The sequence below is a fragment of the Dipodomys merriami genome, unplaced genomic scaffold, assembly GCF_024711535.1.
Source record: "Dipodomys merriami isolate MVZ:Mamm:240054 unplaced genomic scaffold, mDipMer1.0.p SCAF_9, whole genome shotgun sequence".
Taxonomy (NCBI): Eukaryota; Metazoa; Chordata; class Mammalia; order Rodentia; family Heteromyidae; genus Dipodomys; species Dipodomys merriami.
Window position 1 is genome coordinate 3,067,127 of NW_027206512.1, and position 13,832 is coordinate 3,080,958.

Consider the following 13,832-nt stretch of genomic DNA (forward strand, 5'->3'; position numbering starts at 1 on the left):
TATATAGCCATCATAAATACAGTAAGGCTGACAATTTTGTTTTTGTTCTAAAATTTTAGGAATATGTTAGAAAATAACTTTACAATGTACTGTCAACTTTTTAAGATTAATAAATTTATGCAAGCAAATCATATTTACACAAGCAAATGCAGAAGAATGATTTTGGTTATTTCAATATTCAATTTTATTTTCAATGAATTTTTAAGTTGAAGAGTGAATTTGATAACATTAATGGTTTTCCTTATTTTGTGAGTAGATCTGTATTGACACATAGGGGCTTTAACTTAGGGATTCAAGTTCCCACTCAACTCTTGCTCATCGCTGGGATTCCACCAATTAAGCCATAGCTCCAACCCAAATTTTTTGCTTGTGGACTGAATCAGTCTCTTGGAACTTTCAGCCCTCTGTTAAATGATTTTCTACCTACCTACCTACCTACCTACATATATACATAAAGATATCTAAGCACAACTTAAAGGACATTTAATTTCTTTGTAAGATTAGAATCAAGACAAAACTTAAGCAATTTAGCCATGAAGCCAAATTTTTCTAATTTAATAGCTTTCAAAATGAAGTCAATATGATAAAATAATAAAAATAATATATTCCTTATGTAAAGCGGTAACCGTCTTAACCTAAAACATGTCAACAACTCTTCATTCATAATTACATTCTCAATATATGTATGTTACTAAGAAGCATGTTTGTTATACATCTTTTGGTAAATATTTACATTTACAATATCATAATTGAATCTTCATATCAATCTTTTCATTTGTTTTTCTTTTTTGTTGCTTTAATTTTAACAATACTGAAGTTGAAATTCATGGTCAAGATGATGAATTGCTAGACAAGTGCTTATCACCTGAGGCACACCTCAAATGTTTTGCTTTAGTTTGTTTTTTAAGATATAATATAGCACATTGTCTCAGGCCAGCTTCAAACTGCAGTCCTCCTAATGCTACATCCCAGATAGCTATGGTTACAATGTGAGCTACCACTCTGGGCTTCGATGTCAGTCTGAAGAGTTAGGAAACATATTTGTTTTAAAGTTGGGGGTAATTTACAAACTTCATAATTTAATTAAAATTCTCTTAAACACGGCTTACAGAAATCAAAGTAAGGGGGAGATCAGTGTGCTATTACATTTTAAAATTTTCTTCTTCCAGTTTTGAGAATTGAACTCAGAGCCTCATGCTTCCACTTGGCTTTTTACTGGTAGCTTGTGCTCTACCAATTGAACCACACTTTCACTTTTGCTTTTTTGCTGATTAATTGGAAATAAGTCTCACAAACTTATCTGCCCAGACCAACTTCAAACTCTGATCCTTAGATTTCAGGTTTTGAATAGCTAAGATTACAGGCGTGAGCTGCTGGTGCTGGCCCAAGGACAGTATTTCAAATCCAGATGTTGATAATATGGTTGTATACGTCATTCCACTTAATTTTTTTGTCCTCTATCCCTTATCCTTTCTCTATGATTTCTAAATTTATTAATTTCTTCTGCTTACTTTGGATTTCATTTGTTCTTGTCCAAATTTTATACAAAGATTAGATATAGTTTGAAGTGCTTTCCTAATATGTACATTCATTTTTATATCTCTTTCATGTATTTTATTTTATTTTAAATTATTTTATTTTACTTACAAACTATGCAGGAGACAAAATCTTCTCATTCATCATACTCATTGCTAATTAGACAGGGGGGTCCTTCTACTTTTGCAATTGCTATCCTTAATCTATCGTAGATAGATTAAGGATGTATATTGAAGCTCCATTTATAACTTCCATTCATTATAGAATCACAAATAGAAAAGGAATAAAATTAGAATCAGTGTCTACAGCATAATGGTAAAAATTAAATTAATCAAATATTTAGAACACTCCTGACTAGAACACTAGTACATACTCAGTTAATGCTTACAACTGCCTTCATTTACCAATATCTTCTCCTGTCACTTGTAAAGAGATTTTGAACTTGACAAAATGTACTGTGCAGTTCCAGTACTTTATTTTTTCAGGCTGTATAATGGCAATGTTAGAATTATTAAGCTGTCTGCACCTTAAACTTTCTATGCTCTGAAGTTAAAATTAATTTGAGTACTTTGACTACCGAATTTTCTCTGTGGGACACAATTTCTGTTAGGTGAGCTTTTATATGGAAACTGTTTTTGTGAATTTATTTTTTAAGTTGGTAGTGTCATATATATCATTGAATGAACACAATCATGCTTTAGTTATTTAGAATTTATTTTTATATAGTTCAATTCAAAGAAAGCAATTAATTGAAAATAAAAAGAAAATGTAAATACAAATTACAATGTATTTTAAAGAGTACTGAAAGGATTATCAAAATTACAGGTTAAAAATGAGATTTACTATTTTTACTAGTGAAATTATAGTAAAATTACCTGAAGAAATATTAAGGGATAGTCCTGTCTATATTGTATTGCACTTACTACAGAGCTACGAAGACAATAAAAATACAATTACAATCACTATTCATTCCTTTTAGTCTTATCAGTGTTATAGAATTACCTTTTCTTTAGCTGCTAAACATTTTCTGTTATATTTACCATCACAAGTTCTTTATAACACTTCTAAAACTTTTGACAGAGGTAATACCATTATCAATTACATCTTTTAGGATCTTCCTATTCACAATTCCATTTCTGAAGATAAATTTGAGATTCATTTATCCTTATCCTGAATACTTATCTTTTTCTGTCTCCTTCCCTCCTGTTCAATATATTAAAGACACCTTGAAAAGTTCACCACTTCTGCTCTCTATTTATTATACTTGAATGCTCTGAATATTCCATGTCCTAGCTCTTGACTCTTGAAAAACATAGCCACTCTGACCCTTGAAAATTGGGTTGCTTAGTCAGGTTTACCTAAATAAGACTTCATTTACTAAGTTTGTATATGAATTTTCACTCTTGTGTCAGGTATTTAGGAGCTTATATTTTTCCCTATGCTTCTCAACACTTCTTTTAACTTAATTTTATCTTTTTTCATCAGTCTGAAAGGTTTTGATTAAGACCTTTTTATCTCTCTGGATGTATAGATTTCACACTTCTGTACTAAACATATGGATAGCCAAGTTATGAACATTTGTACCAATTTTTGTCGATATTTCTGTTGGGATTTAAATAATTCATCTCCAAGGGATCTTCATTTATTCTGCATATGCTATATCTGTTAATTTTGTGGTTGGTAAAGGCTTTCCTGTTTTGTGACTTGTGTTTTTGGAAACAGTACCTAGATGAATAGATGTTGTACACTAAGCAATCATTTCTTTTATGATGAGATCTTTGGTGTTTTGTTTAAGAAATATTTCTGTAATCCTATATTATGAAAAAAACCAATATTAGGCATTCATAAATTATCAATATTTAGTAATTAAACTCTCATATTAATATAATTTTTTTGCTTTTCTTTCCCTCTTGTGCCTATGGATTATGCTGTAGGGTTGTTTCTTTTCTGCTTGAAGTACACTCTTTAGAAATATCCCTAAGATTTATTTTCTAGAGATGTTCTATTTTCTTTTCTTTCTCCTTTCCTCTCTCCCTCACTCTTTTCCTTCCTTTTTTCTTTTTTCTCACTTCCTTGTTCCTTCCTCTCCCTATCTTTCCCTTTTGTTTCTTTCTTTCATTATTCTTGAAAATATATTTTTACTTTAAATTTATATGTATACAATTTAATTCTAAAATCAAATTGATTTTGTGTCATGCCTTCAAAGAAATCATGCCAATCTCTCCTTGTTTCTATTTTTGGTGAAAATGTTGATGAAGTGTTAATTGTTTCACTCGCCTTCATATGTACATAATCTATGCTATTTACATGTAATTTTAACAATTTGGTTTTCATCAACTTCAAATTAACTGTATTTATATGGACTTGTTAATTTTTTATGTTAAAGAGTTTAACTTTCTAATTGTTCTCTTTTAAATTTATGGAAAACTCTTAACTACTATTTCTTTCATATATTTCTAAATCCTATATTCTTTGTTTACTCTTACTGGCAATCAACTTAAACTTAATCTTATTAGTATCTGTTTATCAAATCCTGGTTTTTATTTCCTTTTGATTATACTTTTTAAAAAATTTCTTCCATTACCTTATGTGTGTCTAATCTGATTTTACCCATATCAAGTCAATAATGATTTTGTAATTCCTGGTTTTTCTCTGAACTAATTCTATTGAAAATCAAAAATATCTTGCTATGTATTTAATTTTCTTTTTTATTTAAGTTGTTATTGTGAACATACTGTACAGTGGGGTTACAGTTACATGAGCAAGGTAATGAGTACATTTCTTATTCAGCATTGTTGCCTCCTCCTTTGTTTTTCACCTACCATTCCTTCCCTCTCATCTCCTCAGCTACAGCCCCCAGCCTCCTACCCCCCCACCACCTAAATTGTAACGTTGGATTTTCAAAATAGTGCCTTGTACATCTCATTGTTGCAATGGGTTAAACTATATCGCTATTTAAACATTTTGTTTTTTCCTTTCTCCTCCCCAAATTATACCAACATCAAATACAGTGAAAACAGAGGTTATACAATGGGGGAGGGACATACAAAGCAACAAAAGAAATCACATGGTACCTAACAAATACGTTAGAAACAGTAGCAAGGAAGAAAAATCCACTTGGGGTTCATTTCGCTTAATATCATCTTATCTGACCTTTTCTGCTTGTCCCAGACATGTACTAGTTATTGCAAATAAGGGAAACCATGGGATCTATGTTTCTTTGGGCCTGACTTACTTCACTTAATATAATTTTTTTCCAAATCTTTCCATTTCCTAACGAATGGGGAAATGCATTCTTTCTGATGGAGGCATAGAATTCCATTGTGTATATATACCACATTTTCTTGATCCATTCATCTACTGAGGGGCATCTGAGTTGGTTCCAGATCTTAACTACGGTAAATAATGCCACAATAAACATAGTTATGCTGGTAGCTTTAGTATGGTCTTGTATATGATCCGTCGGGTAAATGCCCAAAAGTAGGATTGCTGGGTCATAGGGGAGCTATATTATTTGCATTTGATCCACAACTGCTTATTTGTTAGTTCCCTTGTTTCTTGTATGTATGAAACACACTTAATCTTCTAGACAATATTTACCAAACAAAAGTAGTTTCTACATTGCTCTACTAACTTCTTACCGTTTACTTTAATATATTTTAGCATGCAATTTATAATAAAAACATATGATAATTTAAAGATTAGCATTTAATACATAAACTTTGTCTTTCTACTATAATAATGCATAATTTAGCCTGTCTAAATTAATTTTTATTTTTATTTTTATTTTTTTGTGTATTAGATCACATTAGTTATATAACGGGGGTACTGTTACCATTTTACATGTTTACACTAAATTTCAAACAATCTCAGTCCTTCTATAATTCTCCTCTGACCTTTCCCTTTCCCAAAACAATTTCGACAACTTTCATAGTTATTTTCTTCTTTAACGTCAAAGTGATTTACAGAGGGGTTACAGTTACATAAGTAAGGTAATAAGTACATTTCTTGTCGACCTTCCTTCAATTTTCTTCTACTTTCCCTCTCCCCCACTTCAGGTTGTACAGACCGTTTCCAACATATTGTCTTGTGTATATCACTATTGCATTGGTTTCCTCCCTCGCCCTATACTTTGTCTCACCATTCTGTTGTTCCCCTTCCTTTCCCTAATTCAAGTAAACATATATACACCAGGGTACCAAAATCAAAAACAGTATCAATAGAGGATATACCATAGGGGGTGAAAACATAAAAAAAGAAACCAAAAAATCACATAGTACATTAAAAACAGCAACAACAAAGAAAAACCTTTTGTATCAATGTCTTGGAGTTCATTTCACTTAGCAGCATCGTATATGGTCATATGTACATAGATATGGAGCTAGGTGGATACATTTTTCAAAGAATCAGGGTTATGTCTCATATTACCCTATGCGTTTTTACCTTTATCAAGTTAATATATGACTCTTTTGTTTTGTATTTTTGTTATTTTGAGACAATCTCATTATGTAGCTCAATCAGGCATTGAAATTGTCATATTTATTCAACCTCTGTTTGCAGATGTGCCCCACCACATCTGACCCAGATGACTCTTGACATCATGTTATCTATAATTTTACTTAAGTTACATCTTAGCAAAAATCACTAAAATATCATTAGAGTGAATATAACACTAGAATAACACTAGAATGATTGATGCTATTTGCCCATATAGAACTAGCATAATAGGATTGTGGTAGAATGCTCTAAGATGAAATATACCAGCATCAAGCAAAATTTTCATACAGAATTAATTTTCAAAGTCTTTCTTTAAAATTTGTTTCTGTACTCATAACTCAAAACACAATGACGTACCCATATTTGGAAAATGGCAAATTATCCTATGGTTATTGACAATAACTTCGTTGTTAATACAATCAGTGAGCATTGTCTGAAAACAAAAGAAAAGCCAGATCCAAATTTCAAATAATATATTCATGAGTAAGCATTATTATTGACTAAAATATGATGATATATGTTAGTTAAAAATATATTAATTACAATATTAACTACCAAACTCTATAAGAAATGGACATAATTGCTGTTAGGTTAGTGTAGTTCAGGGTAGTTTTCCCCCCCTACTCTTTCAACTTCCAAATCAAATCTTATTTCTCTTTCCTTCTTTTTTTCTTTCTTTCTCTCTCTCTCTTTCTTTCTTTCTTTCTTTCTTTCTTTCTTTCTTTCTTTCTTTCTTTCTTTCTTTCTTTCTTCCTTCCTTCCTTCCTTCCTTCCTTCCTTCCTTCCTTCCTTTTTGTCTGTAGTGGGGCTTGAACTCTGGGCTTAGGCACTGTCTGGGATTTTCAGCTCAAGGCGACCACTCTAACACTTGGGCCACAGCACCATTTCTAATTTTCTGGGGTTAATTGGAGATATGAGTATCACAGATTTTTTTTTCCTATCTGGGCTGGCTTTGAACTGTGATCCTCAGATATCAGCATCCTGGGTAGCTAGGATTACAACCATGAACCACCAGTAGCAGCTTCAAATCTTCCTTCTTTAGGGTCAATTTGCATTTCCCAGCATAAGGATGGATTTTCCCTTTTCAGCTTTACTATTGTTCTCTGAGCTACACAGTAATGATCCCATTTCATCCTCAGTATAAATCTCTCAGTGAACAAACACCACCATTTTATCTCAACATCAACGACAAATTATATATCTGCTTGGCTCTTAAAGAAATTGTCTCTCGGAGAGTTCCGGGAAGATGATGAAGGAAAAGCTGGAGGCTAAACAAGCTCTCACATAGAAAGCAGTTTTAGTGTTCCAGTGAACAGACCTAAGCCAGAGAATCACAACAAGTGTGCCATCACAGTACAGAGAGTTAGGCCAGAGAGGGAAAATCCAGGCAAGGAGACAGATGTGAGCATTTGCCAGCAGCCGGGGCTGCAGGTGTGGCAGCGGCAGCCATAACCGCTATACCTGCAACACAAAGAGTCCAGGACAAAGGCGCCAGACACAGCAGGTGAGTGGATTCTACTCAACACCAGCAAGAACTGACAATGAGCAGACATCTTCATTCTGCACATCACAGACCAGAGATGACCCAGAAACCAAGACTCTGGTATGAGTAGAAGCCTGACATACTCACTCCTTCACAGGGAGCAGAGGAGGGAAGGCCACCCCTCCCCACCCCACTACCGGAGCTCTCCATCTTTGATACTGACAAAGGCCTGGCTGAGCAGCTAGCTTCAACTCAGGCCTTGGAAGAAAACAAGAGTCATTTAGCAGGTCACAGGAACCTAACATGACCTTCCAGGCTCAGCTCCCCCTAGGGAAAAGTCACCCAGCTAGGCCGCCAGCCCCAGGAGGGGCTTTTTTCACTGGGTAAACAGAGCCAGAGGCTGCCCCTCCCCACAGCAGTCTTGACAATCAATTGAAATTCAGTAAATATAAACAGTGAGAAAGGCTCCAGGCTAGGTTCTGTGAGTTTCTCAGAAGCTAGCTCCTGGTTGGGGGCGGGGGGGGGGGGGGGGGGGGGGGAGAACTGCTGTTTGCTGAAAGGTCTCAACTCTACCCAGAACCTAGCACATCACAGCATCTCCAAACTAGAGGAAACAGCCATCTCCCTATTTTGTGATACTCAAAGCAGATTTCCCTCCCATTGAACTAGTTTGGGAGGAGGATCACAAAATCCTGGGTAAAGCAGAGTATTTTTCTGCCTGCTAAAACAAACTGACTTAAGAAACCATCCAAGCCACAGGAAAATCAAACAGCACGAGCAGACCAGAGACTCCAACAAGAGATTGGTTACGGACACAAGACAGATACAGGACCTTCCCATCTCCCTAAAAAAAAATCAAAGAACTCTTTTTTTGTACCTTTTATAAAACATTTTTTTCCAAAACTTTTTTTAATTTTTAATTTTTTAACGATAATATTTTTTGTTTTCTATTAACTTTTTTTATTCCTATTATAATTTTTATTTTAGGGGTATATGTGTGTATACTTTTTTTTTTCTTTTCTTTCTTTTTTTCTTTCAAATTTTTTTTCTTTAGCTCTACTGACCATTTGATCCTTTTCTCTTTCCTTCTCATTTTTTTCACTTTTTTTCTCTTTCATTCTTCATTGCGTGTCTTAATTGTTGTTCTGCTCATCCTCAGATATACCCGTAATCGATTATTAGATCTTAGCTCCCATGGTGTACACACTTAGTCCAGACATTTATTACTCAATTTAAAACCCTTTAGACTTAAATTCCTTAATAGCAGTACTACCTCTTTATACCTATATAATATTTTAAGCATTTTTATTTTTAAGTTTTTCACATCTCCTTTCAATCCCTCTCCTTTTCTTATTCTATCCACGTTCTTCTCTGAAAATTATGTTTTCAAATTTGCATAGTATTGCATTTTTTAATTTTTAATTTTTGTTTTACTATTTTTTCTTCTCTTTTATATTTCTCTTTCTTCTTTTTCTCTCTCTTTCTACTATCATCCTATCCAACGTATTTCCCTCTTTGAGATTAGGATTTAGTTAACTCTCCCACTGCCTTTCCACATCCCTCTATGCCTATTTTTACCCACATCTCTCCCTAAACCTAATAATTTCTGTTTGCCAAAATCTTCTTTGCAGTTTGTAGCCCATTAATACATAGTTGTTTGATGTTGAACTATATTGTATCTGCAGACTTTTGACTGTGCAACTACAAACTTTGGTTAATGCTTGCCTTAAGATAGTGTTCTAGCACAAAACTGGTGTTACTTTCATCCCAAATGGGCAGAGCAACCCGGAAAAACACAAGAAAAATTTCAAGTCCATGTAGTTCAACTCCCACTCATGATAATCAGGGGACAGAAAAGATAATGAATAATCCAGAGGAGAGTTCCCAAAAGCTCTACAAACACTACTGGTAAACATGGTAAATGAAAAGATTGAAAACGTGCAAAGGACTCTGTATGAGAATGATAGGGAGAGAGAGGACGCAAACCAAAGGTTAATATAGGAATATCATGAGTGTGAGGAAGCTGCTCACAGATTGATAGAGGAATTGTGTGAGCAGCTTGAGAACACTCAAAGAGAAATAAAGTAATGGCATAAGCAGGCTGAGATCAGTCAAAGAGAAAGTCAGAATGGCATGAGCAGGCTGAGAACACTGAAAGAAAACTAAAGGAAATGCGTGAACCTGAAGAAGCTAATCAAAGAGTAATACAGGAATTGAGAGAGCAGGATGAGAACACAGAAAGATCACTAAGGCATTCATGGAATCCATTAACAAAGAGCTGAAGGAACTCAGGGAGAACACAAAAGGAATGCTGAATGGAACCCAACAGGAGGATTGGGAGTCCAAGGAAACCATGACCAATCAACTAAGTGATTTGAGAATAAACACTGAACACCAAATTAAGGGAGTAAAGAAGTTCATACAAGATCTAAAACAAAGCTCCAACAAAAATTTGAAGCCAACAAAGAATTTGAAGCCAACAAAGCCAACAAAGAAGGAAAAGAAATAAAAAACAAAGTAGAAAGTATTGATAGTAGGTTAGACCATGCAGAAGATCGAATTTCTGGGATTGAAGACAGCCTAGATATTATAGAGAAAGAACATGCAACCATCCAAAACAAATCCACGAAATATGATAGATCTATTCAACACTTGTAAGACACCTTCAGAAGGCCTAATCTAAGGATAATAGGTGTAGAGGAGCACCTAGAAACAGAAGTTAATGATTTAGGAAATTTGTTTAACAAGATCCTAGCAGAGAACTTCCAAAACATGCAAAAAGATAGGACTATTCACATACAAGAAGCTTTTAGAAGTCCAAATAGACCAGAGCAGAATAGGACCTCCCACTGTCACATTATAATCCACACAGGATCAATTCAGACCAAGGAAAAGATCCTTAAAGCAGTCAAGGAGAAATCAAATAGAACCACCTCAGATTTCTCAGCGGAGACAATCAAAGCAAGAAGAGCCTGGAATAATGTATGCCATGCCCTAAAAACAAAAAACTATCAACCAAGAATTCTGTACCCAGCTAAACTCTCCTTCATAATCGAAGGTTAAATAAAAACCTTAAATAGTAAAGAAAAATTGGAACAATATATCTCAACCAACCGAGCAAAAGATTCTTAATGATGTCCTACACATAGAAAACCAACAAGACCACAATAAAGGCCAAGAAACTGCAACCAAACTGAGAATACAAGAACCATAGGAAGAACTCAGTTGCCACAGCCCCCAAGAAGGTGGATAAAATGGCAGGAACTCCCAAATACCTCTCAGTCCTTTCTCTCAACATTAACGGACTTAATTCTCCAATTAAGTGACATAGACTGTTAGTTGGATTAAAAAGAAAGATCCTTCTATCTGCTGCCTTCAGGAGTCACATCTTGCCCAAAGAAACAAACATATTTTCATTGTGAAAGGCTAGAACAGAATCTACCAAGCAAACGGCCCCCATAAACAGGTGGGAGTTGCAATCCTAATATCAGATAAAATAGACTTCAAATTAAAATTAGTGAGAAGAGATAAAGAAGGTCGCAACATAATAATTAAGGGATCTCTCCTTCAGGAGGATATTACAACTCTAAATATCTATTCGCCAAACAACGGAGCACCCAAATTTATCCAAGAAACACTACTTTCCCTCAAATCCCACATAGATCCAAAGACATTAATTGTTGGGGACTTTAATATACCACTTTCCCCACTAGATAGATCAACTTGGCAAAAACTCAACAAAGAAATGACAGATCTAAACAACTGCATAGATCAACTAGATTTAAGAGACATCTACCGAATATTTCACCCTGCAGCATCACAATACACGATTTTCTCAGCAGCACATGGAACATTTTCCAAAAATGACCACATATTAGGCCACAAAGCAAACTTGTCCAAATTCAGAAACATTGAAGTTATACCTTGCATTCCCTCAGACCACATGGGAATAAAATTAGAACTCAACACCAAAAGCCACCACATGGAGGCTGAACAACATACTGCTGAATCACGAGTGGGTCATGGAAGAGATTAGAATGGAAATTCAAATCTTCATGATTTTCAACAAAAATGAACACACAAATTACCAGCTCCTCTGGGACACAGCAAAGGCAACACTCAGGGCCTCTTTAGTAAATGGTGCTGGCAAAATTGGTTAACTACTTGTAGAAAACTAAAGCTAGATCATTATCTATCACCCTGCACACTAAGCAAGTCCAAATGGACCAAAGATCTTGGAGTCAAAGGAGACACTCTGAAAACATTACAGGATGGAATAGGAGAAAACCTAGGTCTTTTTGGCGCAGGCCAAAATTTTCTTAATAGAGACCCAGAAACACAACAAATCAAAGATAGGTTGGACAAATGGGATTGCATGAAGTTGCAGAGCTTCTGAATGGCAAAGGACATAGCTAGCAAGATCAATAGAAAGCCCACAGATTGGGAGAAGTTCTTCACTAGCCATACAACCAAAATGGGTCTCATATCTAAAATATACTTGGAACTCAAAAAATTAAATCCCCCAACAACAAATCTTCAAGAAACCTCTGCCCAATAAATAAGTGTGCTAAGACTGCAAGAGAAACTTCTCTGAAGAGGAAAGAAGGATGGCCAATGGACATATGAAGAAATGCTCAACGTCTCTAGCCATAAAAGAAATGCAAATCAAAACAACACTCAGATACCACCTCACCCCAGTTAGAATGGCAAAAATCAAGAACTCTAATAACAATAGATGCTGTAGGTGATGTGGACAGTAGGGAACCTTACTGCATTGTTGGTGGGAATGTAAACTTGTTCAACCACTTTGGAAAGTAGTATGGAGGTTCCTCAAAAGACTCCACATAGACCTCCCCTATGACCCAGTAATCCCACTCTTGGGCATTTACCCAAATGTTCACAAACAAGACCACACTAAAGCTACCAGCACAACTATGTTTATTGCAGCCTTATTTACTATAGCTAAGATATGGAACCAACCCAGATGCCAACCCAGATGGATGAAGAAAATGTGGTACATATACATAATGAAATTCTATGCCTCCATCAGGAAGAATGACATTGTCCCATTTGTTATGAAATGGAAAGGCTTGGAAAAACATATTGAGTGAAGTAAGCTAGGCACAAAGAAACATATGTTCCATGGTTTCCCTTATTTGCAATAACTAGGATTTGTCTGAGTTAAGCATCAATGGTCAGATAAGTTGATGTTAAGGAAATTAACCGTAAGATATGTATTCAAATGCTTTTTTTTTCTTTCATGAGATTGTATCTAGCACATTTATAAGATCATTTCTTTGTTGCTTTGTATGTCCCTCCCCCATGTTATAACCACTGCTTTCACTCTATTTGATGTTGTTATAATTTGTGGACGGGAAGGGAAAAAAACAAATCATTTAAATAGGGATACAGGTGGACCTATTGCAACAATGAGACTTACAAGTCGTTATGTCGAAAACGAACTTTACAATTTTGTTGTGGGGGGGCAGAGGAGGGTTGGATGGGGGGTTGGGGAATAGATGGGATGGGAAGGGGAAACAAAGTAGGAGGCTACAATGTTTGATAAGGAATGTACTCATTATCTTGCCCATGTAATTGTAACCACTCTGTACAGTATTTTCACAATTAAAATAAAAGAACAACAAAATAAAGAAATTGTCTCTCATTTGGGGGCAGTCTGCCGGGCCTTTGATACCATATCATTTTTAATAGTTTTTTATCTCCAGAGAATGCTCGTCTATAAATAAAACTGAGTTGTCATTGCAACATTTTATTCAAAACAACTCTTCATTACAATCTTTTCTATGTTCAAATTAAAATCCCAAATTACCGGTATTCAAGACCTTTTACTAATTAATATTACAAAACCACCTGCTCATCAATTTGCCACTGCTTTATCATTGCAGAGGTGATCCAGTTGATTCTGCCTGAAGATCAGAGATTAAGCATTACTGCCACTACTGTGGGACAGAGTGCTGTTCTTAGCTGTGCTATTCAAGGAGCGTTGAGACCTCCCATCATCTGGACGAGAAACAATATTATCCTAAATAATTTAGATTTGGAAGACATCAATGTGAGTACATAAAAAGAGACTTTATAATGTGTATAATTCATATGATGTACTGCAACTTTTGTGAAGTCTGGTTTTTGTAAACTTACTGAATATTAGATGTGGAGTATCCAAGAATTATATGTCTTGCCTGGGAAGTATGTAGATCATTTATAATTATCCAAATCATATGTATTGATATGATAAGCAGATTCTGTAGTAATCTAATCTTTCAACTTCCCAAGTAACTCTTAGAGAGTACATATA

At 34.9% G+C, this 13,832-nt stretch overlaps 1 protein-coding gene across 4 annotated transcripts in view; it reads left to right on the forward strand.

Moving 5' to 3' along the window:
* Positions 1 to 13,832, forward strand: part of Fstl5 (follistatin like 5) — an 829,526-nt gene that overhangs the window by 529,583 nt on the left and 286,111 nt on the right. For all 4 annotated transcript variants that reach the window (XM_070012485.1, XM_070012487.1, XM_070012486.1 and 1 more), the window contains exon 7: positions 13,423 to 13,589. In XM_070012485.1, the coding sequence (XP_069868586.1) occupies positions 13,423 to 13,589 (167 nt within the window). The remainder of the gene's footprint in view (positions 1 to 13,422; positions 13,590 to 13,832) is intronic.